Here is a 27,539-nt window from a genome sequence, read left to right as displayed (position 1 = left end):
TGATTTACAAGTGCTAAACGCTCCGGCGGCGGGGTTGGGGGGTGGGAGCGGGCGTGACGCGTGGGGAGGGGGCCGCTGGGTCCGAGTCGGACGTGGACGCTCGGCGGGCCTCAGTTTTCCCCAGGCTCCGCGCCCGGCGCCGCGTCGCCGAGGGCTGGGGTCCCAGGGGCGCAGCCCCCCGCGGCTGCGCGCTGGGCCAGGCGGATGACATCACCGAGCCGGGGGGCGGGGAGGGAGCGCGGGCCGGAGCGGGCGGGAGCGGACGGGCCTCCTCGGCGCCAGGCGCAGCGCCCGGTCGGGGCTGGGGTCCGGCGGCCGCGGTCATGACGCAGGGTCCGGGCGGGCGCGCGCCCCCCGCGCCCCCCGCGCCCCCGGAGCCCGAGGCGCCCACCACGTTCTGCGCGCTGCTGCCCCGCATGCCGCAGTGGAAATTCGCCGCCCCGGCCGGCTTCCTGGGGCGCGGTCCCGGGGCGCGGGCGGCGGGGGGCGCGGGCGGCGCGGGGGGCGCGGACCCCCAGCCCGAGCCGCCCGGCCCCGCCAGCGTCCCCGCGCTGGCCGCCGCGGTGCTGGGCGCCTGCGAGCCCCGCTGCGCCGCCGCGCCCTGCCCCCTGCCGGCGCTCAGCCGCTGCCGCGCCGCGGGAACCCGGGGGCCGCGGGGGGCGCGGGGGGCGGCCCCGGACGCCGCCGCCGACGAGTGGATCCGCAAAGGCAGCTTCATCCACAAGCCCGCGCACGGCTGGCTGCACCCCGACGCCCGGGTCCTGGCGCCGGGGGTCTCCTACATCGTGCGGGTGAGTGCGCCGGCCGGGACCCCCGGTGGATCGCATCCCCCCCGGCCGCCCAGCCTGGGCACCTCCCCCTTCCTTCTCGTGCGCACCCCGGGCTCCCCACCGAGAGCCAGACGTCTCCTCTTCATCTTCCCCGATCGTCCCGCCACCCGGGCCCCACCGGGAAGGTGTCGGGGTCGGGGTTCCCACGGCGTCACGTGGGGAGGGGCGGAGAGAGGGCCACAGGTGGGCGGAGGGCGCGCACGCGCAGATGAAGCGTCACCCCACCACTCCTCCCCCCAACCCCCAATTCCTCTGGGGCTGGGGAAGCCGAGACACCTCCAGGCACCCGGTCAGGAGCCTCTTTGCAAGACGAGCTAGTAAAAGTTTGAGAGGCGGGGGACGGGGTATCTGGCGAGAGCCCTTCCCGCGTACCAATACCCCAACCTGCCCACCCTTTCTCCTCTTGGGGCAGGAAAACGTGGCTGCAGGGCCGGAGCGATGGGACAGCTGGGAGGGCGCTTGCCTTGCACCCTGGCCCATATGGGTTCTAACCTCCCCATGCCAGACGGTCCCCTGATGCCCGCCAGGAGCGATCCCTGCGTGCAGAGCCAGGAGTAAGCCCTGAGCATAGTCGGCTGTGACCCTAAAACAAAAATAATGAAACAAATATAATAAAACAAAAAGCAAAACAAAATGTGGCTGAAGTACCGCCATATAGTTGCTATTATCATCATTATTATATTGTTTACCCCAGCAGTGTATGGACCCAGGTAATTAGGTTTGGACTGTACATACCTGGACACCTGGGCTTTGGTCGTGCCTACTGATTTGTATGCAGGTGTGTGTGTTTTCAAGTTCAGCAAAGGTGTGTGAGGTGTGTGTGTGTGTGCGCGCGCACGTGTGTATGTGTAGTGGTATGTGTGGTGGTATGTGTGGGTTCGGGTGTGTCTATTCAGGTCTGTGTTGGATGCACCTGTGTCAAATTTCCTGTGTCAAATTTTCAGGTGTGCATTCTGGTGTTCAGGTTTTGTGTTTTGGGATACAGGTGTATGTTCTGGAATCCAGTTGTGGATGGAGACTGTTGTTGGGTTTCACTTGTGTCTTTGGGTTCAGGTGTGTGTGCAAAGTTCAGGAGTGTGTCTGTGGGCTTTCAGCTGTACGTGTGGGTTCAGATATGTATGGGGTTTGGATATGTGTGGGTTCAAGTCTGTGGTTTCAGATTTTTGGATTTGGTACATGTAGGGGTTTAGGTATGTGTGAGTTCAGGTGTCTGGGGTCCAAGGGTGTGTGGGATTCAGGTTTGTGGGGATGCAGGTATATGTGTGGGTTCAGGTGTGTGTGTGGGTCCAGTTCGCATTTGGGGCAAGAAGCAGTCATGCCCTTCTCTCCCTGTCATGTGGACTGGGAGGTCCTGGTGCTGGGCACTGATGGCCACTTGGATTCTCTGGTGTCCTTGGCAGACTGGGTCCTGAGGGTCACTTAGCCTCCACTGTGACTTAGGGATCCAAGTCAACATCTGGAAACAGGGTCTTGGCATGTAATCAGGTTATGATGCGATCATGCTGGTGCCCAGTGGCACTGAATCTAACGGGCACACAGGGAGATGGTGAGGCAGGAGCTCAGAACTGCCAGAAAAAACTCAGGTGCAGGGATGTGGTTTAGGGGCAGAGCATGTGCTTTGGCCATCTGTGTCTTTTGGCACCAATATGCAGTTTCAAGAGAAACTACAGATTTCCTTGTGCAAGATTTTTTTTCTTTTTGGGTCACACCCAGCGATACTCAGGAGTTACTCCTGACTCTGCGCTCAGGAATCACTCCTGGCGTTGCTTGGGGGACCATATGGGATGTTGGGGATTGAACCTGGGTCAGCCATGTGCAAGGCAGATGCCCTACCAGCTAGACTATATCACTCCAGCCCCAATGCAAGAATATATTTAAATTAGGTCTTAATTATCTACCATAAAATGTACCCATTTGAAAAATACAATCTACCACTTAACAGTACATTAACAAGGGCAAGAGAGATAGTACAGCAGCAGGCAGGGCACTTGCCTTGCATACGGCCAACCCCGGGTTCAACCCTGGCCACCCCGTAGTGTCCCCCAAGCCCCTTCAGGAGTGATTCTTGAGCACAGAGCCAGGAGTAAGCCCTGAGCACCGGGTAAAGTGAAACTGAAGAATAAAAAAGAAAATAATAAGAATACATTAACAGAGTTTTGTATCCAAAAATCTTTCATCCCCAGGGGCTGGAGCAATAGCACAGCAGGTAGGGCGTTTGCCTTGCACACGGCCAACCCAGGTTCGATTCCCAGCATCCCATATGGTCCCCCGAGCACCACCAGGAGTGTTTCCTGAGTGTACGAACCAGGAGTAACTCCTGTGCATTGCCGGATGTGACCCCCCAAAAAAGCCAAAAAAAGCCAAAAATCTTTCATCCCCAAAGGAAACCTGTCATCAGAGCAGTCACCCCAAACTTCCGCCCCAACCTCTGGCATCCACAATCTTACTTCCATTCTGTGCCTGTGCTTTTTCCCCAAGTGGAAATACTGGGTGTCCCCGCCCACTGTGGGCGTGTCCATACAGGTGTCTTTTCCTCCAGTGGGCGGGCCCATGGTGGGCGTGTCCTCCGTAAATGGGCGTGCCCAATCTGTCTGCCTCCCGTGCAAGTTCCTGTTCCATGTTGCCCAGCCGTGGGCGTGTCCAGCCTGGGTGTTCCGCCCCCAGTGGGCGGGCCCAAAACTAGAGTATTCTCCTACTAATGGGCGTGTTGATCCAGAAGTCTACCCTCTCCCTCCCACAACGGACCTGCAGTTCTCAGGGTCTGCGTCCCAGGGTAGGTTACCTAACCCCGGATTCACTGTCCTTGGGGACATGCTTGATTTGCATTTTGGTTTAGTTTTTTTTTGTTTTTTTGGTTTTTTTTTGCTTTTTTGGGTCACACCCGGGCATTGCACAGGGATTACTCCTGGCTCTGCACTCAGGAATCACTCCTGGCGGTGCTCGGGGGACCATATGGGATGCTGGGAATCGAACCCGGGTTGGCCGCGTGGATCAGGATCCAACTCAACGTCTACAGCGTTCAAGGCAAGCGCCCTCCCCGCTGGACTATTGCTCCAGCACCTGTTCCGCGTCTTTCCATTTCTTTCTTTCTTTCTTTCTTTCCTTCTTTCTTTCTTTCTTTCTTTCTTTCTTTCTTTTGCTTTTTGGGTCACACCCGTCGATGCACAGGGGTTACTCCTGACTCTGCACTCAAGAATTACTCCTGGCAGTACTCAGGGGACCATATGGGATGCTGGGAATCGAACCTGGGTTGGCCGCGTGCAAGGCAAACGCCCTACCCGCTGTGCTATCGCTCCAGCCCCTGTTCCACATATTTCTATTTGTGGAATCACTTACAGATTCTGTGAGACCTTCAGCCTCTTCCTCATCTCGGTCTCTGGAGCTCAAGCTGGCGGGAACTTCATAGGCCACACCTCACTGCTCTGAGCTCTTCAGCACCGCTTCTCAGATGCTCTCAGTCCACCAGGGATCAGTGGACATTCTTTGTAGCAAAGGAACCGAGAGTTGGAGGCCTCTGGGGACCTAAGGCTCCCTGCCAGTCCTGCCAGAACAGGCGCAGACGTCCCTCCCGCCCTGATCCCCACTTCCTGCAACCTCCCGCCCTCTGTTCAGTCTAACCACGCCCACCATAGCCAAAGTTAGCCTGCAGGCACCAGCCTCAGAAAGAGATGGGTATGGGTGGGCTTTGCCAGGTCAGAGGACAGGGCTGAAATAGTGGGCGCAGGACGGACTCGATCCTCTCGTCCATCGGACCAACTCCCCTGACCCGCCTTCTCTGGTCCCCAGTACATGGGCTGCATCGAGGTGCTCCGTTCTATGCGCTCCCTGGATTTCAACACCCGCACCCAGGTCACCAGGTGAGCGTGCCCCGTGATTGCGTGTTCGGGGGAGGGGGTCCGACGGCGGGAGCTCGATCCAGTCTTGCTCAGACTGAGAAGAAGATGCTCTTCCTGAGATTGTACCAGGAACCACGTGTGTGCTGATGGACCTAGCTGTGTGGAGTGTGCGTGCCAGCGTGTGGTTTCCCATGGAAGGTTCTCTGACGCTCTGCCGTTTCCGCTGGGCTATGGAAAAGACAGAGAGAGTGGGTGTATGTGCCAAATGCAAACAGACTCGAGGGGCTGCTTACCCCGGGAGCACCCATCCAAGCCTCCCTCCTGGTACCCTTCCCTCCTCCCTCCTGGTACCCAACCACCTGCCAAGAAGCCCCACCCACTACCCAGCACCGCCCCCTATTTAGACTAACCACGCCTACAACCTGTGTTTAGCCTAGCCACGCCCACTCCCTCCCGCCCCCTGTTCTGTCTAACCACGCCCACCACCTCCCCGTCCAGACTAACCACGCCCACTACCCCCCACCCCTCTAACGTAAGCCCCTCCCCCTGCAGGGAAGCAATCAACCGGCTCCATGAGGCCGTGCCCGGTGTGCGGGGCTCCTGGAAGAAGAAGGTGGGCGAGAGGTGTTCCCCTCCTCCACTTGGGGCTGGCAGGGGAGGGCTGGTGGCAGAGGGAGGATGCCAGGGTATCCTTGCACCCTGCTTGGGCGGAAGCCCCTCTCTAGCCCCCTCCCTTCCCCAGACTCCAGGCCCTGCAGGTCCCACCCCGCTGCCCTCTGCTCCACCTCCAGGCCCCCAACAAGGCCCTGGCCTCCATTCTGGGCAAGAGCAACTTGCGTTTCGCCGGCATGAGCATCGCCGTCAGCATCTCCGTGGATGGACTCAACCTTTCCGTGCCTGCCACCCGCCAGGTGAGTCCTGCTATCCCTCCTGGGCCTCAGCATCCTGACACCCTAGATGTGTCTGGAACGTGGAGCTGCTGCCTTCCTGGAGGGGGGTCTCAGTCCTCCCCAAGAAATAGCACAGCAGGTACGGCATTTGTCTTGCATGCAGCCAACCTAGATTTGATACCCAGCATAACCATCTGGTCCCCTGAGCACTTCTAAGAGTGGTTTCTGAGTTCAGAGCATTACCCCTCCCCCCCCAAAGGAACAAGAGGGAATGATGGCCAATCGTGAGTCATGAGAAGCACTGGGTTGGGGGGCGTCAGGTTGGGGTTCTATGCACAAGGCACCAGAGCACATCTTGGAGGGCTTCTAGAAGGTGGTTATGCTGGTACAGTGCCAGGAGGAGCGGAGTTCAGGGCAGCGGTCTGGTGAGAGCATTGGGTGGATGGAGCAGGGGATCACGTGATACAAGAGAGAAGCAGGGCCCTGGCTGGCAGAGGTGTGAGCAACACAGCTTCTGCTCTGCTGTCTGTGAGGCACGCATGCGGCAGGCCAGGGAGCCAGGTACCCTACAGCCTGTCCTCCCTGGGGACTAATCGGGTAGGAGGGAACCCAGAGGGTCTGTGGGAGGCAGGATGAAAATCTTTGGAGACCCCAGGGAGAGCACTGGCAGATCAGTTTGGATCTTGCTGGAGGTTCGCTGGGGCCCCTGTGCTCACGGCGGGCTGGGGCAAGTGAGCATGAAATAGGAGCCAATGAATGAACGAACACATAAAAATGAACATGCAAACAGGAGCCAATGAATGAGCGAATGCATGCAAATGAGTGAATGCATGCAAATGAGCCTACACACAGCGTCAAAGGAATGCAAATGACATGCAAATGATGGCGGTGGAGTGAATGGAGGCAAAGAGGCATGCACACAAGCAGAGGAGTAAACGGGGATGCAAATACATGCAAATGAACAAACCGCCATGCAAATGAGGGAATGGGCGCCAGCAGGCATGTAAATCATGGAGGGGGAAGGAGCTTTGAGGCGGGTGCTGATGACAGGCAGATGGGCTGGGTAGTGCCCTGAGACAGGAGTGAGCCAGGGATGCCCAGGGGTTCACGGTGATCCACTGGGTCCCACTTTTGTCCATTATTTATTTATTTATTTATTTATTTGCTTTTTGGGTCACGCCCGGCGATGCACAGGGGTCCCTATGGGATGCTGGGAATCGAACCCTGGTCGGCCGCGTGCAAGGCAAACGCCTTACCCGCTGTGCTATCTCTGCAGTCCCTTGTCCATTTTTAAATGGTGGGACCACACCTGGCGGTGCTCAGAGATTACTCCTGGCTCTCTACTCAGGAATTAGATGCCAGGAATAGAATGCAAGGCAAGCACCCTCCCCACTGTACTATGGCTCTGGTTCCTCATTCTGCATTCTTCTTTTTTTTTTCCCCCCTTTTTGGGTCACACCTGGCGATGCACAAGGGTTAATCCTGGCACTGCACTCAGGAATTACTCCTGGCGGTGCTCAGGGAACCCTATGGGATGCTGGGAATCAAACCCTGGTCGGTCACGTGCAAGGCAAATGCCTACCCACTGTGCTATCGCTCCAGCCCCTCATTCTGCATTCTTGGCTGCCTGGGATGTTAGCATGTACACTGGTGCCCGCATTCATTGGCACGAGCCTTGAGGGGGTGGGGCTGGCACGTGTGTGCATGTGAATGGGGGAGTAGTATGGGTGAATACGTGGTGTGTGCAGGAGTTAAATGTCTCAGGGGACAGAAAGATAGTACAGCAGGTAGAGCACTTGCCCTGCATGCGGCCAACCCGAGTTTGATTCCCAGCACCCCATGCAGTCCCCTTGGGCCAGCCAGATGTAAGCCCTGAGCACCACCAAGTGTGACCCCAAAACAGCCACAAAAATATTTAAGTGTATCAGGGGCCCAGAGTGGGTACAGTGATAGTGATGGCTGACACCCATGGTCCCCTGGATCATCTTTGAATGTGGGCCCTAAGAATTGCCCCCTCTCCCAGCCCTGGGATGGACGCTGTGATCCCCAGAACAGCTTCTCACACACCTGGGATGGGGCTGGAAGGGGTGTGTGGGCCTTGACTTCACACATGCAGGCCACTGGCGCTGACTCCTGGCTCCCCACTGCTCTCTTTGGCTGGTCTGCCTTGCCTGTACCAGCCCACCCCTAATCTGGCTTCCTGTTGCCTGCCTGGGCAATTTTTCCAAAGCCAAGCAACAAACTGCAGGGACTAGAACAACAGTACAGTAGTAGGTAGAGTGTTGCATGCAGCCAACTCAGGTTCAATCCTCAGCATCTCATAATGTCCCTCGAGCACGTCCAGGAGTAATTCCTGAGAACAGAGCCAGGAGTAAGCCCTGAGCATCACCCAGGGTGGCCTCCCCAAAAGCAAATAAGCAAAAAAAAAAAAAAACCCAGACAACAAATAAAGAATTTCATTCCGCCACCTGCGTGGATGAGTGACCAGGAGGGGTCCCTGGGCCTCCTAAACACTTCTTGGGAGGCCCCACTTAACTCCCCAAATCCCCATGAGTTAATTATGTCAGAAAGAGAGTGAACGTATGCATATGTGTATGTTTGTATATGTGTGAGTGTGTGTTTGTGTGCGTGGGCATGAGTGTGACTGTCCGCGTTTCTGTGTTTTTGTGCCCCTTGCCCCACTCCTGGAGAGTCTTGGGGGGTCGATGCTTGTGGGGGATGCAGAGGCGGGTGTCCATGCGTGCCTGTGCAGTCCCAAAGTACGGGAGCCTGCAGTCTGCAGTCGTGACTGTGTCAGATGCGTGGGCCGTGGCTCATGCAGGATTTAGTGGACTCTGTCTCCTGCGCATGTGTGATCAGTGATTGTATGGATGGGTGTCATGGGGAGTGTCCACCAGCTGGGGCCTTTTATTTTTTTTTTCTTTTTGGGTGACACCCGGCAATGCACAGGGGTTACTCCTGGCTCTGCACTCAGGAGTTACTCCTGGCGGTGCTCAGGGGACCCTATGGGATGCTGGGAATCGAACCTGGGTCGGCCGCGTGCAAGGCAAACGCCCTACCTGCTGTGCTATCGCTCCAGCCCCCCAGCTGGGGCCTTTTTGTGTGCCCTTCTGAGCCTGCCTGGCCACAGACCTCCTTACCATGCCGTGGCTGGTGGCTCTGGGTCCTCCTTCATTGCTCCGAGGAGCCAGATATATATCCCTGCCTTTCCCTATCCTTGCCTTGTGCCTGGCATGCACCCCGGGGTCCCCTTGGCCATGACACAGCCCCCGCCCCCCCCCCATCCATGACCAACTGTGTCTCTCTGACCAGATTATCGCCAACCATCATATGCAGTCTATTTCCTTCGCATCGGGCGGCGACACGGTGAGTCACCCTCCTCCGCCCTCCCTTGCTGGGGGTGGGCGGCTGGGAATCCCACGGGGGTGGGGGGGCGGCTGGCTCCCTCCCACCACCACCTCCACGTCTCTCCCCAGGACATGACAGATTACGTGGCCTATGTCGCTAAGGACCCCATCAACCAGAGAGGTGAGGCTGGTGGCGGGTGGCGGGTGTGGAGATTGTCAGCTACAGAGTGACGCCTGTCCCCTCTGCAGCCTGTCACATCCTGGAGTGCTGTGATGGCTTGGCGCAGAGTGTCATCAGCACCGTGGGCCAGGCCTTCGAGCTGCGTTTCAAACAGTACCTGCACAGCCCCCCGACTGTGGTCGTGCCCCCCGAGAGGTACCAGCCACCTCCTCCCCGTCTTCCTGCCCCTCCCTCTAGGTCTTGAGCCCCCCCTGCCATCCCCTCAGTGGTCAGGACTGGTAAGGGACTTGTGCTAATGACATTGATTTAACCCCCCCCCCACACACACACGCGTGGGTGCGCACACACACACACATGAATTTCACTGAAAAAAATGAAACTCACCAGCACCTAACTTCCTTCTCTTTTTTTTTTTTTTTTGCTTTTTTGGGTCACACCTGGTGATGCACAGGGGCTACTCCTGGCTCATACACTCAGGAATGACTCCTGGTGGTGCTCGGAGGACCCTATAGGATGCTGGGAATCGAACCCGGGTCGGCTGAGTGCAAGGCAAACGCCCTACCCGCTGTGCTATCGCTCCAGCCCCCCTTCTTCTGGTTTTGCCAGTTTAATGGCTTCAAAACTAGGAATCCTGGAGCCAGAGCAATAGTCCAGCGGGGAGGGCATTTGCCTTGCATGCGGCCGACCCAGGTTCAATCCCTGGCATCCCATAGAATCCCCCGAGCACAGATCGCTGAACATAGATCTCTGAGCACAGAGCCAGGAGTCAATCCTGAGCCAGGAGTTGCTCCCCCCAAATGTTAGAAACCCTTTGGGCCACTGGGCCTGCTGGTGCAGGCCCGTGGGGGGTGGGCTCCCCAAAATCTGGATTAGTTGAATGAGCCTGTGGAGGGAGCTTCCCTCCCCAAATCTGCAGCTGCGTGTCTGGGGGCCACACAACATCGCAAGGGATTTGCACCTCCATGTCCATACTGGTTTCCTCCCACTCTTTCCACACGGCTTTGCACACTCTCTCCCTCACACGCGCTGCCTGTCCCTGCCCGAGGTCCTGGCGCTCCTGTCCCCGATGTGAGCTAGGCAGCAGGGCACTTCTTGCTTGCCTGTTCCGATACCTCAAGGATGACCACCTTGGGGCAGCGCGGGGCCAGACGGTTCTCCAGATTGCCCACACACCCCATGTCAGTTCTGGGGGTGCCTCGGTTCTGCCCTTAGAGGGGGTTGGGAGGGTGGGCTTTCAGATCCTCTGCTGTCCAGTCAGCGGGAGGACGAAGGGGGTGTGCCAGTTCTATTTCCGGGTCAGGGCCACCCCTCCACACCCCCAATTCCACAGGAGGAGGTCAGAGGCCCTTGTCCCATTCGTCTCAAAGCTACGTGCTGGGTGCCCCATGGGGAGCCCTGTGACCCAGGGCGGCTACTGGTGCTCCCCTGTGTGTGTCTGTCCCCAGGCTGACGGGCCCCGAGGAGTCGGCCTGGGGGGACGAGGAGGAGAACGAACATAACTACTACAACAGCATCCCGGGGAAGGAGCCGCCCCCGGGTGGGCTGGTGGACTCCAGGCTCACCCTCACACAGCCCAGCGCCCTCGGGGCCCTCGGCCAGGTCAGCCTCTGGGCCTTGGGGGAGAGGAACGGGGCAGGGACACCCCTCAACCCACTTATTATTCTCTTGCGCCCCTCCCCCCCACCCATTCCTTTGACTCCCTCTCCTGAAAACTGCACAAGCCTCTGGGCCCATCTCTGCTCCCGCCACCCCTACCGAGCCAAGCAAAGGGGATGCACAGCTGCATTAGAGCGCCCCCTTGTGGTCAGGGAGACTTCCTGAGGAGGCGGCTTCTGGTTGGGGCTTTGATGGGTGAATAGGAGTTGCCTGGGGTGCCTGCCGAGCAGTTTATGGAGGCTTGCTGCAGAATGCAGGCTGTCCTCCCAGGTGGGAGGGGGTGGGGGGACATGCTGGCTGTGCTGCGGGTCACACAGGACAGCATTTCCAGCGGGACCGTCTGATCGCGGTCCTAGACTGTTTAGGACTGGCGAGGGTGAGGGCTGGTGTGGTAATTGGGGTTTGTGCATCTCAGGAGACCCTTTCCTCATTTTTTTCAGGGAACCTCCCCAGCTCGAAGAGACACCCGGGGCCTGCAATGGGATCTGGGCCCCTCAGGTATGGGTCAGTGGTCCCCAGCCTTCAGGGACCCCACCGCTCCCCTTTCTGAGCCCCGCCCTGTCTCTTTCCATTCTCTTTTCTTTTTGCTTTTTCTAAACATTAGTTGAGGGGGTCAAAGAGATAATACAACAGGGAGGGCATTTGCCTTGCACATGACTGACCTGAGTTCAACCAGTGGTATCCCATGTGGCCCCCAAGCTTGACCAGAGTGATCCCTGAGTGCACACAGGAGTCAGCCCTGAGCACCGGCCGGGTGTGGCTCCCCCCTCAAATTGACTGAGGGGCTGCAGTTATAGTACAGTTGGGAAGGTGTTTGCCTCACACATGGCCAAGCGGGGTTTGATCCCCAGCATCCCCATAGGGTGCCCTGAATCATGCCAGGAGTGATTCCCTGAGCACAGAGCCAGGAGTCATCCTTGAGCACTGCCAGGTGTGGCCCACCAAGAAAAAAAAATTGACTGAAGTTCTGTGATTAACAATATATATTTTTTTTCTTTTTGGGTCACACCCGGCATTAGCACAGGGGTTATTCCTGGATCATGCACTCAGGAATTACTCCTAGCAGTGCTTGGGGGACCGTATGGGATGCTGGGAATCGAACCCAGGTCGGCTGTGTGCAAGGCAAACGCCCTACCCGCTGTGCTATTGCTCCAGCCCCAACAATATTCTTAGCAATGGTTTCCTGTGCACACAATTCCAACAGCACACCCCTTACCAGGATACGAACCTTCCATCCCCTGAGGAGCCCAGTGTCCCTCCTTTTCAATATCTCTCCCCCCAGAAAACCCTGAAACCTCAATTGTAAGTTCCCCTATTATGTTGCTTTTGACCCTATGAATCTTTTTGACCCTATGAATCCCTGTGAATCTTTTTCATTCTGTTTTTGGGGCACACCAGACAGTGCTCAGGTCTTATTCTTGGCTCTGAGCTCAGGACTCACTTCTGGCAGGCTTGGGGAACCCTGTGCGTGAGTTCACAAAGTAAATCGCAGGGGCTGCTGTTGCGATGCGGGTGTGCAATGCGGGTATGCATTCAGTGGCCCAGAGTCGCCTTCCCGCCTCCCCACCTCCTCACCAGAGAGATGGGGAGACGGGTGTTGGAGTACACGGATCTTAGGTTGATCAGGTTGCACCTATCACAGTGCTCCCGAGTCACTCCCATTACTTTGTTTGTCTGTGACTACTTCTGTGCTCTCTTGGCCAACCAATTCGTAAGGTCTCATCCTTCTTAGACACTGAAGCTGTACTGTAAGTTAATATTGCCTTTCTCCTCTCCTTATGCCTTTTGAGCAGTTTACTTTAATGCAGTGTCCTTTTTGCATAGATACAGGAAGACAATTAATTAATATGCTTTGTAACTTAGGAATTGATTGGCTTTGAATATTAAAATGGCCCCTTTAATGCAGAGTTGCTAGCATACTTCTAGAACATCTGAAGTGGGGTTGAGATAAGGATAAACATTTACATAGATAAACATTTGGCAGAGGAAATTCTCTTGGGGAGATCAGCTCAAGAAGACACTGTCTCCCAGGGACATCTGCATTGCTTTTGTCTTTCCCTCTGCTTGTATAAGTTATTGCAGTTGTTTGGATAAACACAGTTAAGACACAAAGATCCCAACACTTAGTTCTCTGGACTGAGAGCAAGTAAGGCTTTTTTTTTTTTCTTTTTGGGTCACACCCAGCGATGCACAGGGGTTACTCCTGGCTCTGCACTCAGGAGTTACTCCTGGCGGTGCTCAGGGGACCATATGGGATGCTGGGAATCGAACTCGGGTCTGCTGCGCGCAAGGCAAACGCCCTACCCGCTGTGCTATCTCTCCAGCCCCTGCAAGCAAGGCTTTTACCGTAAATCCCAGACTAAGTCCTCAGGCCAGTTCAGCTTGTCCTTCCGCACGGGGGTCCTGTCTCTTAAGTTGTAACATCTTGCATCAAGACCATGCATTTATGCTTTCTGGAATGTCCCATTTTGATGCCAGGTAGCTTTGCCACTCGCCCCGGGTCCATTCCAGTCCCACGGCGGGACCTCCTTTTTGGGGTGTTTGCTGGAGCGATAGCACAGCGGGTAGGGCGTTCGCCTTACAAGCGGCCAACATGGCCGACCCGAGTTCGATTCCTCCGCCCCTCTCGGAGAGCCCGGCAAGCTACCGAGAGTATTCGATATGCCAGACACAGTAACAACAAAGTCTCCGATGGAGACGTTACTGGGCCCGCTCGAGCAAATCGACGATCAACGGGAGGGCCTTATTATTAGTAATCAAGACTGACATAGAGAACTGTGACAATGAGCGGTAAGATACAAGGGAAAGGTTAAAGATAGACTTTAACCAAATTGGGGATGTTAGCAAGTACATGAGAAGCTTCTCTGGGAGGAGGAAGGGGCAGTTCATTGGTGAAGCCTAAAATACTTAGGGTTGATATCCAACACCTAGTATGTGGTTCCTGGAGTCGAACCCGGATCAGCCATGTGCAAGGCAAGCCCCAGCCCTGCTTGAAGTCCTTTAAAGTCCCACCTACGAGACAGATCATTCTATATCTGTCCCTTTTCTTCTGACTGACTTCACTCAGCATGATATCCTCTAGTATCACCCATGTCGTGGCAAATTGCATGATTTTGTTCTTTCTCAGAGCTGCATAGTATTCCATTGTTGGATCAATCACAGCTTCTTGACTCACTTATCCATAGTCAGGTATTTGGATTATTTTCTTTCTTCCTTCCTTCCTTCCTTTTGCTTTTTGGGTCGCACCCAGAGATGCACAGGGGTTACTCCTGGCTCATGCACTCAGGAATTACTCCTGGCGGTACTAGGGAGACCATATGGGATGCTGGGAATCGAACCCAGGTTGGCCACGAGCAAGGCAAATGCCCTACCCGCTGTGCTATCACTCCAGCCCCTCTTTTTTATTTATTTTTTGGGCCGCAACCCACAGTCCTCAGGAATTACTCCTGGCGGTGCTCAGGGGACCATACAGGATGCTGGGATTGAACCCAGGTTGGCCACTTGGAAAACAAACACCCCATTTGATCCTCCTTTTTTTTTTTTTTTTTTTTTTTTTTTGCTTTTGGGTCACACCCGGCGATGCTCAGGGGTTACTCCTGGCTCATGCACTCAGGAATTACTCCTGGTGGTACTCAGGGGACCATATGGAATTCTGGGAATCGAACCCGGGTCGGTCATGTGTGCAAGGCAAATGCCCTACCCTTTGTGCTATCATTCCAATTCCATCCCCTCTCCTTTTTGTTTTTTGAAGATAGTTCTCCATGTTGCTTTCTATTATACTTTATTGCTCTTTCACCTTCTAGAATGTTCGGTTCTCCTCACGCTCCCCACTCCTGGCCTTACCAGCTCTTTTGTTTGGTCTTTCGCTCAGGGGTTACTCCTGGCTCTGCACTCAGGAATCACCCCTGGCGGTACTCAGGAGACCATATGGGATGCTGGGAATCGAACCAGGGTCGGCCGATTGCAAGGCAAACGCCCTCCCCGCTGTGCTATCGCTCCAGCCCCTTGTTTGGTCTTTTTTGTTGTTTGTTTCAGGGCCATACCCAGCATGGACTCAGGACTGACTCCTGTCTCTGTGCTCAAGGATCACACTCCTGGTGGTATTCAGGGGACCCTACAGGGTGCCGGGGATTGAAACCACATCAGTCACGTGCGAGGCATTCACCCTACCCGTTCTACTATCTCCCTATCCTCCACCTGTCTGTGTCTCTTATTTGGTTCATTGGTTTTGGGATCATACCTGGCAGTGCTCCAGGCTGACTCTTTGGCTGTATGCTCAGGGATCATTCCTGCTGGTGCTCGGGGGACCTTAAGGGATGCTGGGAATTGAACCTGAGTTGACTGATTGGAAGGCACGTGCCCTCCCCGCTGTCCTGTCGCTTCAGCCCCCACCTGTGTCTCTGAACAAGGGCCCCTGGAGTTTGCTCAGTGAACTGACCCTCTGATGGAACTAGGGGCTGCACCTGCCCTTGTCCTGCTGCACACCCTTCTCCAGGGAACCGGGCACTGAGCGACTGGGTAACCAGCCACCAGTCTTAGTCACATCGTCGGTGGTGGCAGTGGCTGTTCTCCAATGGGCGCTGCCAGGTGGCCGCCCACCGCCTGTCATGGCGGTCTGTTCCCTCCTAGCCTTCGAACATCTGTGCAGCCCTATTTTTAGGTCTTTCCAAATAATCTGGGCATTTCACTACCAGGCGGCAGAAGCCTCCCGGCTGGTGTGTTTGAATGCCACCCACGTGTGCCAGGCGGGCGTCCACCTTGTGGGCTGATACCCAGAAGGCTCACCAGCATCTCAGGGGTCTGATGCCTTTGTTGCTCCTTGTTCAGCGCTCCTTAATCTGTGGCTGAGAACTCCTAGCAATACGTCAGTGCCCTAGCAACGATGTCCAATATCCACTAGGCTCTTCCCAGTTAGAATTACAACAACCTGGATGCTGTCTTTTCTTCTCCTTTTCCTCCTCCTCCTCCTCCTCCTCCTCCTCCTCCTCCTGTTCTTCTTCCTCCTCCTATCTTCTTTCTTCTCCTTCTAATCCTCCTCCTCCTCTTTCTTCTTCTTCTTCTTCTTCTTCTTCTTCTTCTTCTTCTTCTTCTTCTTCTTCTTCTTCTTCTCCTCTTGTCCTCTTCCTCCTCCTCCTCCTTCTTCTTCTCTCGTCCTCCTCCTCCTCCTCCTCCTCCTCCTCCTCCTCCTCCTCCTCCTCCTCCTCCTTCTTCTTCTTCTTCTTCTTCTTCTCCTCCTCCTCCTCCTCCTCCTCTCGTTGTTGTCATCGTCCTCCTCCTCCTCCTTCTTCTTCTTCTCCTCCTCCTCCTCCTTCTTCCTCTTCTTTTCTCCTCCTCCTCCTCCTCCTCCTCCTTCTTCTTCTCCTCCTCCTCCTCCTTCTTCCTCTTCTTTTCTCCTCCTCCTCCTCCACCTCCTCCTCCTCTCCTCCTCCTCCTCCTTTTCTCCCTCCTCCTCCTTCACCTTGTCCTCCTTCTCCTTTTCCTCCTCCTCCTCCTCCTCCCCCTTTCCCTTCCTCTGTCAGGAAGGAATCCAGGTCGAACACATGTAAGCATGTGCATTACCCCTCCACGGTTCCAGCCCTGTGACCCTGCTACGATCCTTCCCCCGCATCCTACTGGTGATAGTCTAGAGGACCCTGCACTCCCTTCTGGAGAGGGGGAGGGTGGGCTGTTCCCCACCCACCACCTACTGTACCCACAAAGCTGACTCAGTGGAATGCCCACATTCAACCCTAACATTTTTTGGCGGGTGGGGCCACAGAGAATGCTGCCTGTGGATGACTCCCAGCTCAGTGCTCAGGGTCACTCCCAGCGGTGCTTGGAAAACTATTTAGTAATGGGAATCAGGGCCAGAAACAGAGACCACTGCGGGGAGGATCTGGCCTGGAATGCGGCCAACTGGGTTGAATCCCCAGCATCCCATAGGATCTCCTGATCCTGCCAGGAGTGATTCCTGACCACAGAGCTCTGCTGGGTGTGGCCCCCAAAATAAAATAAAATAAAATGGGGATCAAATGGGGCCTCCTGCATGCCGAACATAAGCTCCAGCATGGTGAGCTCTCTCAGCCTGAAACCTTACTTTTTTGGGGGGGCTTTTTGGGTCACACCCAGTGATGCACAGGGGTTACTCCTGGCTCTGCACTCAGGAATTACTCCTGGTGGTGCTCGGGGGACCCTATGGGATGCTGGGAATCGAACCTGGGTTGGCCGCGTGCAAGGCAGACGCCCTACCCGCTGTGTTATCGCTCCAGCCCCTGAAACCTCACTTTTACCAGATGCAGTTTGGAAGCTCCAGGCGTCACCCCATCTCTGGAGGCACCCATGCCTGTCCTCTCCCCACCTCACAAAGACAGTATCTGGGGCACAAAATGATTCGACCTCCCCCCCCCCCCCCACACACACACACCCTGCAGTGAGTGCAGAGCCAGGGGTAATGATATTGGCAAAAAAATAAAAATAAAAACAGAGATTGGATCCTGGGGTGTGGAGCAATAGTCCAGTGTGGAAGGCACTTACCTTGCATATGACCGACTCAGTCCGCAGTACTCCATAGGGTCCCCTGAGCCCTGCCAGGAATGTTCCCTGAGTGCAACCCCAGGAGTAAGCACTGAGCACCACTGGGTGAGACCCCAAAACCAAAACCACCCCCCAAAAAAGACAGAGATTGGATCCTGAATAGCCAGATACTGTGGGACAAAGCAGAGCCAGGGACATAGCACAGTGGATGGGGCTTTGTTTGCATGCAGTCAACAAAGGTTCACTATCCGGCACCCCCAAAGGGTCCCCTGGCACTACTTAAGCCCCATCAGGAGTGATCCCTGAGCACAGAACCAGGAGGAAGCCCTGAGTACCGCCGAGTGTGGCCCCAAAACAACAACAACAAAATAATAAATAAAATGTAGACAGGAAATCCGGAAGTGGAATGACAACAGATTCAAACTCCCTCTGGATCCGGGTGCTACCGTAATTGCAGCAAGCACAGCGCTTACTGCGGCTGTTCTGAAATTTGGAGACTGAGCATAATCAAGGGGGCGTACTGGCTTCTCTTGGCTGCCCGGAACGGGGCTGGGTAGATATCCGTCCCGGTCTCCCTCCCCATGACCATGCAGAGGGAGACACTTATGGTGGGGTTGGGTGCAGGGGCCCAGGTGTGACCAAGGCCCCCAGGTATAAAGTGTGCTCCCGGACGTGAACTGTGCTCCTGAGTGTGAACTGAATTCCCAAGTGTGGTTGGGGGTCCCAGGTGTGAACTGTATTCCCAGGTGTGAACTGTGTTCTCAGGTGCGAACTGTGCTCCCAAGTGTGAACTGTGCTCCCAGGTGTGAACCAGCTTCTAAGGTTTGCAGGAGGGTTCCAGATGTGGCCACGCCTCCCTCCTGGATTCCTGCACTCTGCAAGCCCTTCCTTTGGGCTCCCCCTAACTGACCTCCTTTCCTTGCTTCCCCCCAGCCCCGCCAGGGGACGGCTATGTGCAGGCGGACGCCCGAGGTCCCCAAGATTATGAGGATCACCTCTATGTCAACACACAGGGTCTGGATGGCCTGGAGCTCCTGCGTCCTGAGGACAGTCCCCAGAAGGACCTATTTGACATGCGTATGTAGGGATAAGCCGGAGGGTGTGTGTGTGTGTGGGGGGTGTCATGCCCCAGCAACCTGGGGTCTCAACCCAGAGGCCCCACCCTCTCCCCTCGGGCCTTTCCAAGTTGATGAAATGGGAGCTTGGTTTTCTTTGGAATTCCCCTCGTGGAATCAGGAAGGCGTTAGCCATCCCCGACTTCCTCAAGTTCCCAGCTTCTTCCTTCTTGACTCCATAGTCTGAGGGAGGAGGCCCAAACTTCTCCCTGTGAGAATTCCAGCCTGATGGAGTAGGCACCTTCTGCTCCCTGGGGAACCCAGACTGATAAGGGAGGTTCCAACCAATGACAACTAATTAGGAAACTCTTCTCTTTTCCAATTTTCTTCCCGGGGGGGCGGTGGGGTGCTCCAGACTGAGGCAGGGCTTTGTCTAATGGAGGAGGCCTGTATCCAGGACACCCTCCACACTGTCCATGACATTAGTCTAATCTCTCTCTCCATGCCTCCCCACCGGGGACCCCCGGGTCCCTGAGAACCGCCCAAGCCAGTGGAAAGCCCCTCCCCCACCATCTCACCTGTCAACTTCCTCTTACTGACAGATACTTGAATTGGTTCTTGTTATTTTATTGGGGGAAGGGGTGGTTTTTGGGCTACACCTGCTGTTACTTGGGAGAATCAAGCATGCTAGGGGTTGGACTGGGCCAGCTCAGATGGGCCAGTTCAGATTTTATATATATTTTTTACTCTATTTTATATTTTTAATTTTATTTTATTATATATATAATTTGATCACTTGATATATGTATATAATATATATATATATATTTATATGTGCAGAGATAAACTATACCCCTGGAGTATATCTCTGGCCCTGAGCTGGTTCCTGGCTCACCACCTTCCTCAGACCGAATGAGAGTGTAATGCCCTTCAACCACTCCGGGCACCACTTAACCACAACCCCTTGGAGGCAGGACTGTATCTTCCTGTTCCCAAAGAAAAATGCCAGTTACCTCTGATCCACTCCCCGCGGGTCACGTGCTCACCCCAGTCACTCACTGGCAAAGGTGTGAATGAGTGGCATATGGCGATCGGCTAGGCTTGGTCACGTGTCAGACTCATCAAAGAAGAGGCGTGCAAGGCAAGATTTGGGGGCAGAGTGCCTTGGCGTGGGGCCGGAGTGATAGCACAGCGGGCAGGACATTTGCCTTGCATGTGACCAACCTGGGTTCGATCCCTGGCATCCCATATGGCCCCCGAAGCACCGCCAGGAGTAATTCCTGAGTGCAGAGCCAGGGATAATCCCTGAGCATAGCTGGGTGTGACCCAAAAAGCAAAAAAAAAAAAAAGTGCCCGGCGCTGGGGTGTCTGGGCCAAGTCATCCCACATGCCTCTTGTATGAGGATGCGTGTGGCCGGGGTAGTGAGTCACAGCTCCCAAAGGCATGCTCAGCTCACACACGCTCTACACAGACGACACACGCCTTCAGCACACGCCCAGCAAGTACACACAGCTCATGCAGACGGCTCGCCCGGGACACCCATTCTTTTTTTTTTTAAATGATCCAAAATGATTTCCTTATGGAGATTAAGTAACTGCATAGATAGATTTCACAGTACTATGGCATACTTAAATTTAGCTAGTCACAAATATATATATATATATTTTTTTGCTTTTTGAATCACACCTCGCGATGCTCAGGGGTTACTCCTGGCTCTGCACTCAGGAGTTACTCCTGGCGGTGCTCAGGGGACCATATGGGATGCTGGGAATCGAACCCGGGTCGGCCGCGTGCAAGGCAAACGCCCTACCCGCTGTGCTATCTCTCCAGCCCCACAACAATATTTTTAACATTCACAATGATGAACATCATCATCATTACCATTCTAAGGGACACACATTCTTAGCTTCCACTTGGCACGGAACCCGCTCGGTGGTGGACCCAGAGCCCGGTGAGGTACAAGGAAGGGCCCAGTGGGGACTCAGTGTACTCAGAACTAGGTACTAGGAACTTGAGACGCAGAAGGGCATTCAGTGTCCACCACCCAGTTTTTGGGCTGTCCTCCTCACCCCCGCCGACTTCCCAGCAGGATGCAGCCTTGTACCCCTGCGTCCCACGCTGTCTTTGCCTACAGGACCCTTTGAGGACGCCCTGAAGCTGCACGAGTGCTCCCTGGTGGCGGTCTCGGCAGCCCCTGTGGCCACGGTCCCCGTGGAGGACCAGTGGCCCAGCCCTCCCACCCGCCGGGCCCCCATCGCCCCCACGGAGGAACAGCTGCGGCAGGAGCCCTGGTACCACGGCCAGATGAGCCGTCGGGCTGCAGAGAAACTGCTGCGCGCTGATGGGGACTTCCTTGTACGTGACAGCGTCACGAACCCAGGGCAGTACGTGCTCACTGGCATGCACGCTGGGCAGCCCAAGCACCTGCTGCTCGTGGACCCGGAAGGCGTGGTAAGGGGCAGGGCAAGGCTCAGGCCAGGGTGAAAAGGGGTTGGATCAGGGAGGTGCGGGATCTCAGAAGGGCCCGGCGTGGGGGCGTGGCCTGGGGCGTGGTCAACAAGGCGCATCCTATTGGATGTCTAAGGACCAATCGTAACTGGTGGGCGGGGATAAAGGGTATGACTTGAAGGTACTTGTCTTGAATTGGCCGGAGATGGAGCTGGGCATGCATGGTGTGGGTGAGCCCTTCCACATACAAGAAGGAATTTAGCATCTTTTTTTTCTCTTTTTGGGTCACACCCGGCGATGCACAGGGGTTACTCCTGGCTCATGTACTCAGGAATTACTCCTGGCGGTGCTTAGGGGACCCTATGGGATGCTGGGAATCGAACCCGGGTCGGCCGCGTGCAAGGCAAACGCCCTACCCGCTGTGCTATTGCTCCAGCCCCCAACACATTTTAATTGACTTAAGCAGTCCTGGCTCTCAGGAAGCTGAGTTTTTTTTTCTTTTTTTGGGTCACACCCGGCGATGCTCAGGGGTTACTCCTGTCTCATGCACTCCTGACGGTGTTCAGGCGGTGTTCATTGCTCTTGGCGGTGTTCAGGGGACCATATGGGATGCTGGGAATCGAACCTGTGTCGACCATGTTGGCTGCGTGCAAGGCAAACGCCTTACTCGCTGTGCTATCGCTCCAGCCCCGGAATTTAGCATCTTTGAGATTTATTTATTTCTTAGTTTTTGGGCCACCGCTGGAGATACTGAGGACTTACTTTTGTTCTTTTGTGGGGTTTTTTTTTTTTTGGCTTTTTGGGTCACACCCGGCAATGCTCAGGGCTGACTCCTGGCTCTGCACTCAGGAATCACTCCTGGGGGACCATATGGGATGCTGGGAATCGAACCCGGGTTGGCCGGCCACGTGCAAGGCAAACGTCCTACCCGCTGTACTATCACTCCAGCCCCGAGGACTTAATTTTGGTTTTACACTTAGGGATCATTTCTGGCGGGGCTCGGGGGGACCGTATGGGGTGCTGGGGATGGAACCTATGTAAAACACATGCCAAGCAGGCTTCCTACCTGTTGTACGATATCTCTGAACCCATTATCCTTGAGGTTCGTGAAGTGTTTTCTGGATTACAAAGCCCTAATGTTTGTAGCTTCTGTTCTCATTGTTTCACAATTTTAGAATTATAGTTTTTTTTTTTTTTCAGGGACGGGGTGGAACTACACCCAGCAGTGCTCAAGGCTTACTCCTGCCTTTGTGTTCAGGAATCACTCCTGGGGCCAGAATGATAGAATAGTGGTAAGGCTATTCCTGAACCATATAGGGTCCCCCGAGCACCCTCAGGAGTGATTCCTGAGTAGAGACCCAGGAGTAACCCCTGAGTACAGCCGAGGGTTAACACCAAAACAAAACAAAAAAAACAAAGGAGGGGCTGGAGCAATAGCACAGCGGGTAGGGTGTTTGCCTTGCACGCAGCTGACCTAGGTTCGATTCCCAGCATCCCATGTGGTCCCCTGAGCACCGCCAGGAGTAATTCCTGAGTGCATGAACCAGGAGTAACTCCTGTGCATCGCCGGGTGTGACCCAAAAAGCAAAAAAAAAAAAAACAAAACAAAAAGAAAACCAAAGGACTCACCTCTAATGGAACTCAGGGGACCATATGGGGTTCTGGGTATCAAAGCATGGTTGGCCATTTTAATGCAAGTATCTTCTTGCTGTACTGTCACTTGGGTCCACCTGTACTGGAATTCTGAGTTTCACCCCGCCTGGGTCCTCTCTGACTCACAGTGAGGTCTGCAAGCCTAAATGCTAAGCACAAAATCAGAAGGGGGTCGGTGGTGAGAGACTGGGGTTTGGTGTCGCTTATTCCTAGACATGAGCAGAAGAACCTCAGCTTTGTCTGGTCAGCTTCCATACTCAGGCAGAACAAAAGGCAATTGCATTTGACACAACCCTGAGAAAAAGCAGAAGGAAACAACACGCCTGGGAGTTTGTGAGAACACCTGCCCGTGTGTTTTCTCTTCACAATCTGGGGATTGTCTGGCCAGGACAGGTCCCAGGGTCAGCCTTGGCTTCCCTCCCAGAAACTGTGGGGGTTGTGTAGGGGACAATGGAGTGAGAGGAGGGCAAAAGGACAGTATCTGTCTCTTATTTGACCCACACAGGGCTTCTCTGATTTGCGTACCCATCACAAAACCCACGGGGTGATAGTACAGCCGTGCACATGGCTGACCCAGGTTCGATTCCCTATGCTATATAGGGTCCCCCCAGCCCCTCCAAGAGTGATCCCTGAGTGTAGAGGAGGACCAAGCTCTGAACACGACTAATGTGGCCTAAACATTTTTTTTGTTTTGGTTTGGGGCCACGCCTAGCTATATGGGATGACAGGGATTGAACCTGGGTTGGTCGTATGCAAGGCAAACACCCTACTGTTGTACTATCACTCCAGCCCTGGCCTAAACCTGTAAAAAAATTTTTTTTTTAATTGGGGCTGGAGCGATAGTAAGACAGGGCATTTGCCTTGCACTTGGCAATCTGGGATTTGATCCCCGGTACCCCATAGGTCCCCTGAACGTGCCAAGAGTGATCCCTGAGCATTGCCAGGTATGCCCCCAAAACAAGCCAAAAAATTAAAAAGTAAATCAAGGGGAGTGTGTCGGAGAGATAGTACATCAGGGAAGGCACCCACTTTGCATGCGATTGACCTTAGCTTCGATTCCTGGCACTCCATAAGCTCTCCCCAGTACCTCCAAGAAGGATTCCAGAGCACAGAGCCCAGGAGTCAGCCCTGAGTACTGCCGGGTGAGACCCAAACGTTTCTTTTTTTTCTTCTCTTTTTGGGTCACACCCAGCGATGCACAGGGGTTACTCCTGGCTTTGTACTCAGGAATTACTCCTGGCGGTGCTCGGGGGACCACATGGGATGCTGGGAATCCAACCTGGGTCGTCCGCGTGCGACGCCAACGCCCTACCTGCTGTACCATCGCTCCAGCCCCCCAGACGTTTTAAAAAGGGGGCTAAAAAGAAAAGAAAAGAAAGCAACCGTCTTGGAACCAGAGCGATAGTACTGCGGGGATGTCATTTACCTTTCACGCAACTGCCAACACAGGTTCGATCCTCAGCATCCCATAGGGTCCTCCGAGCCGGGCAGGAGTGATCCCTGAGCGCAGGGAGACAGGAGTAGGCCTTGAGCACCGTCAGGTGTGCCTCCCCCACCCCAACCCCCAAAAAAGAAAAAAAAAAAGAAAGAAAAGGAAAAGGGAACTAAAAAACGGCCAAGCTCTTCCAAACCCAGAAAGTCGGGTGAGATGAAGAAAATGCAGATGCAGCGTGGGCGTGGCGCTAGACGGCCACGCCCACCGGAGCTCCGCCCCGCCCACCCACTTCCTGTCTGGGGCTCCTGTTCCCGCAGGTGCGGACCAAGGACGTGCTGTTCGAGAGCATCAGCCACCTGATCGACTACCACGTGCAGAACGGGCAGCCCATCGTGGCCGCCGAGAGCGAGCTGCACCTGCGCGGCGTGGTCAAGCGGGAGCCCTGAGCCGGGTGTGTGCCATGCCCTTGCCGTCAACCCCAGGCTCGCAGGCTCAGCACATTTCAGTCCCTTTACACCTTGGGCACCCCACCACCACCACCGTTGTAATTGCAGCACATTCCATCCCCCTCAAAAGGAAGCCTGGTCCCCTTCCCCTTCAGCAGACCCCTCCCTCCCGCCCCGTCCAACTTCTCTCCCCTCACCTCACTTCCAGTCTGTTCTAGATGTTTCTTTTTTTTTTTTCTTTTTGGGTCACACCTGGCTCTGCGCTCAGGAATTACTCCCGGTGGTGCTTGGGGGACCATATGGGATGCTGGGAATCGAACCCGTGTTGGCCGTGTGCAAGGCAAACGCCCTACCTACTGTGGTATTGCTCCAGCCCCCTAGATGTTTCTTTCTTTCTTTCTTTTTTTTTTTTTTTTTGCTTTTTGAGTCACACCCAGTGATGCTCAGGGGTCACTCCTGGCTCTGCACTCAGGAATTACTTTACTCCTGGCAGTGCTTGGGGGACCATATGGGATGCTGGGAATAGAACCCAGGTCGGCCTTGTGCAAGGCAATCGCCCTGCCTGCTGTGCTATCACTCCAACCCCTAGATTTTTTTTCTTTTTTTGGGTCACACCTGGAGATGCACAGGGGTTATTCCTAGCTCTGCACTCAGGAATTAACCCAGTGGTGCTCTGGGGACCGTATGGGATGCTGGGAATCAAACCCGTGTTCGCCGTGTGCAAGGCAAATGCCCTACCTACTGTGGTATTGCTCCAGCCCCCTAGATGTGTTTTTTTTTTCCATTTTGAGTCACACCCAGCGATGCTCAGGGGTCACTCCTGACTGCACTCAGGAATTACTTTACTCCTGGCAGTGCTTGGGGGACCATATGGGATGCTGGGAATAGAACCCAGGTCGGCGTGTGTAAGGCAATTGCCCTGCCTGCTGTGCTATCACTCCAACCCCTAGATTTTTTTTTTTCTTTTTTTGGGTCACACCTGGTGATGCACAGGGTTTACTCCTGGCTCTGCACTCAGGAATTAACCTGGTGGTGCTCTGGGGACCGTATGGGATGCTGGGAATCGAACCCGTGTTGGCCGTGTGCAAGGCAAACACCCTACCCACTGTGCTATTGCTCCAGCCCCCTAGATTTTTTTTTTTTTTTGCTTTTTGAGTCAACACCCAGCGATGCTCAGGGGTTACTCCTGGCTCTGCACTCAGGAATTACTTCTGGCGGTGCTTGAGGGACCATATGGGATGCTGGGAATACAACCCAGGTCGGCTGCTTGCAAGGCAAGCGCCCTGCCCACTGTGCTATCACTCCAATCCCTAGATTTTTTGGGGGGGAGTCACACCTGGCGATGCACAGGGTTACTCCTGGCTTTGCACTCAGGAATTACCCCTGGCGGTGCTCAGGGGACCATATGGGATGCTGGGAATCGAACCCGTGTTGGCCACGTGCAAGGCAAACGCCCTACCCACTGCTATTGCTCCAGCCCCCTAGATGTTTCTTTTTTGAAGGGGGGGAGGGTGTTTGGGCCACACCTAGTGATGCTGACTCCTAGTGCTGCTTTCAAGAATCACTCCTAGCGGGCTCAGGGGACTATGTAAGAGTGGCGGGGACTGAACCCAGGTCAACCCCATGCCAGGAAAGTGCCCTCCTCCTGTGCCATGGCTCTGGCACATGTTCTGGATGTTTCTATCCCTGGCACCCCGCTCTGAGGGGGAGGGATCTGGTTGTTTCCTGACTTCTGGGGGCTCATGTCCCCGGGATGTGGGTACGTCAGAGCTACTGCCTCTTGGAGCACTGAGCTAGTCCCAAATTAGGGTGGCACCGGGCTGGAGCAATAGTACAGCTGGTAGGGCTTTTGCCTCGCACGTGGGGGACCCAGGTTCAAGCCCCGGCATCCCATATGGTCCCCTCAGCACTGCCAGGAGTGATTCCTGAATGCAGAGTCAGGGGTAACCCCTGAGCATCGCTGGGTGTGACTCAAAAAGCAAAAAAAAAATGGGGGGCACCGAGTTCGCATTCCCTGTGTAGGCATCTTAGAATTCGCCTTGTGCGTGCCCAGGCCTTCGAGGGCATACACTCAGGAGTGGGATTACCACCTTAAGGTGTAACTGCTTAGCGGGATGCTCCCCAAGCCCAGCAAAGAGAAAGCAACAAAGCGGGGCCCTCAGGCCTGTTCCGGTGAGCCAGGGGGGCTGGGGGAGCTGGGGACCCGTCAGCCAGCAGAGGATAGGGCTGAGCCTGGGGGCGACCGAGCTGCTTCCGGCAGGGGAGGAGAAGAGATCAGTAACTGGGCTGCAGGGCCGGGAACTGTGGAAATTCCCCAGGGTGCAAACCGGAGCTTCTGGGCCAGGGCGGGCTCACCGTCCCCATGACAACGCCTCTTTCCTGCCTCCTCCGGCACTCAGCTCCCGCCACCTCCTCTCTGCCCCTAGCCAGGCCAAGGCCTGCACCTTGGTAAGATGAGGTGCCCAGCCAGTGGGGGGCGGGGGCCTCTGGAACACCAGGAAGTTGAGTCAACACCTGCCTCCTTTTTTTTTTTTTGAGGGGAGGGGTATTAGTTAGTGGTCCTCAAGAGTTACTCCTGGCTCTTTGCTCAGGAATCACTCCTGGGGGGCTCTGGGGCCCCTGTGGGAAGCAGGGGGGTCAGGCCCATGCAAGGCGAGCACTTACTTTTATCTCTGAGCAGGAGTCCTCCCCTGCTCTGTCCAGCCTGGCTCTATCTACCTCCCTTTTCTGCTCTCAGCTCTTCCCATACTTCTGTGCAGGGGCTGTTGGTTGGTAACAGTGCAGAGAGGGTGAAGTCCCAGTCCAGTGGGTAAGGCGTTTGCCTGGCACGGACCTGACCCAGGTTTGATCACTGGCAACCAGTAGGATTCCCCCGAACCCCCCACAGGAGTGATTCTTGAGCATTGCTGGGTATGGCTCACCCAAACAAAAAGAACCTGAGGGAGCTAGCTTCGCCGAGCCAGCCACATCCCCTTTCCTTCCTAGCTGGGTCACTTTACTTCCTGCAAGCTGGGGTTCTCATACTCACCCTTGACCCTTGACCTCTCCTCTTTCTCCCTAGGGGATGATCCTGAGCCTCGATCCTATCCATCCCATCGCTGCACCTTGGTTGTGGCCTCTGGACCGTGGTCAGAACTGCCTCGGACTCTCCATCCTCCGCGTGGGTCTCCAGAATCTTCTTGTTTCTGCTGGGCTGGGTTGACCCCAGCGCACCCCCCTCCCGCCTGCCTCTGCCCATTAGCTGGAGT

The 27,539-nt window shown here is 55.2% G+C and overlaps 1 protein-coding gene across 1 annotated transcript; it reads left to right on the top strand.

The window, feature by feature from the left end:
• The first annotated feature begins 183 nt into the window (after positions 1-183).
• SHC2 (SHC adaptor protein 2) lies at positions 184-27,366 on the top strand. Its single transcript, XM_056112858.1, has 13 exons — positions 184-791; positions 4,617-4,687; positions 5,219-5,279; positions 5,458-5,577; positions 8,869-8,922; positions 9,033-9,084; positions 9,153-9,279; positions 10,530-10,683; positions 11,181-11,238; positions 18,187-18,330; positions 20,444-20,760; positions 24,163-24,296; positions 27,353-27,366. Exons 1-12 carry the CDS (start codon positions 324-326, stop codon positions 24,289-24,291), a joined length of 1,755 nt encoding a protein of 584 aa, XP_055968833.1. The 5' UTR covers positions 184-323; the 3' UTR covers positions 24,292-24,296; positions 27,353-27,366.
• The last annotated feature ends 173 nt before the right edge of the window (positions 27,367-27,539 follow it).

Source organism: Sorex fumeus, unplaced genomic scaffold, assembly GCF_029834395.1.
Source record: "Sorex fumeus unplaced genomic scaffold, SorFum_2.1 ptg000019l, whole genome shotgun sequence".
NCBI lineage: Eukaryota > Metazoa > Chordata > Mammalia > Eulipotyphla > Soricidae > Sorex > Sorex fumeus.
Note: the sequence above shows the minus strand (reverse complement) of the source record. Positions and strands in the feature narration are given on the sequence as shown.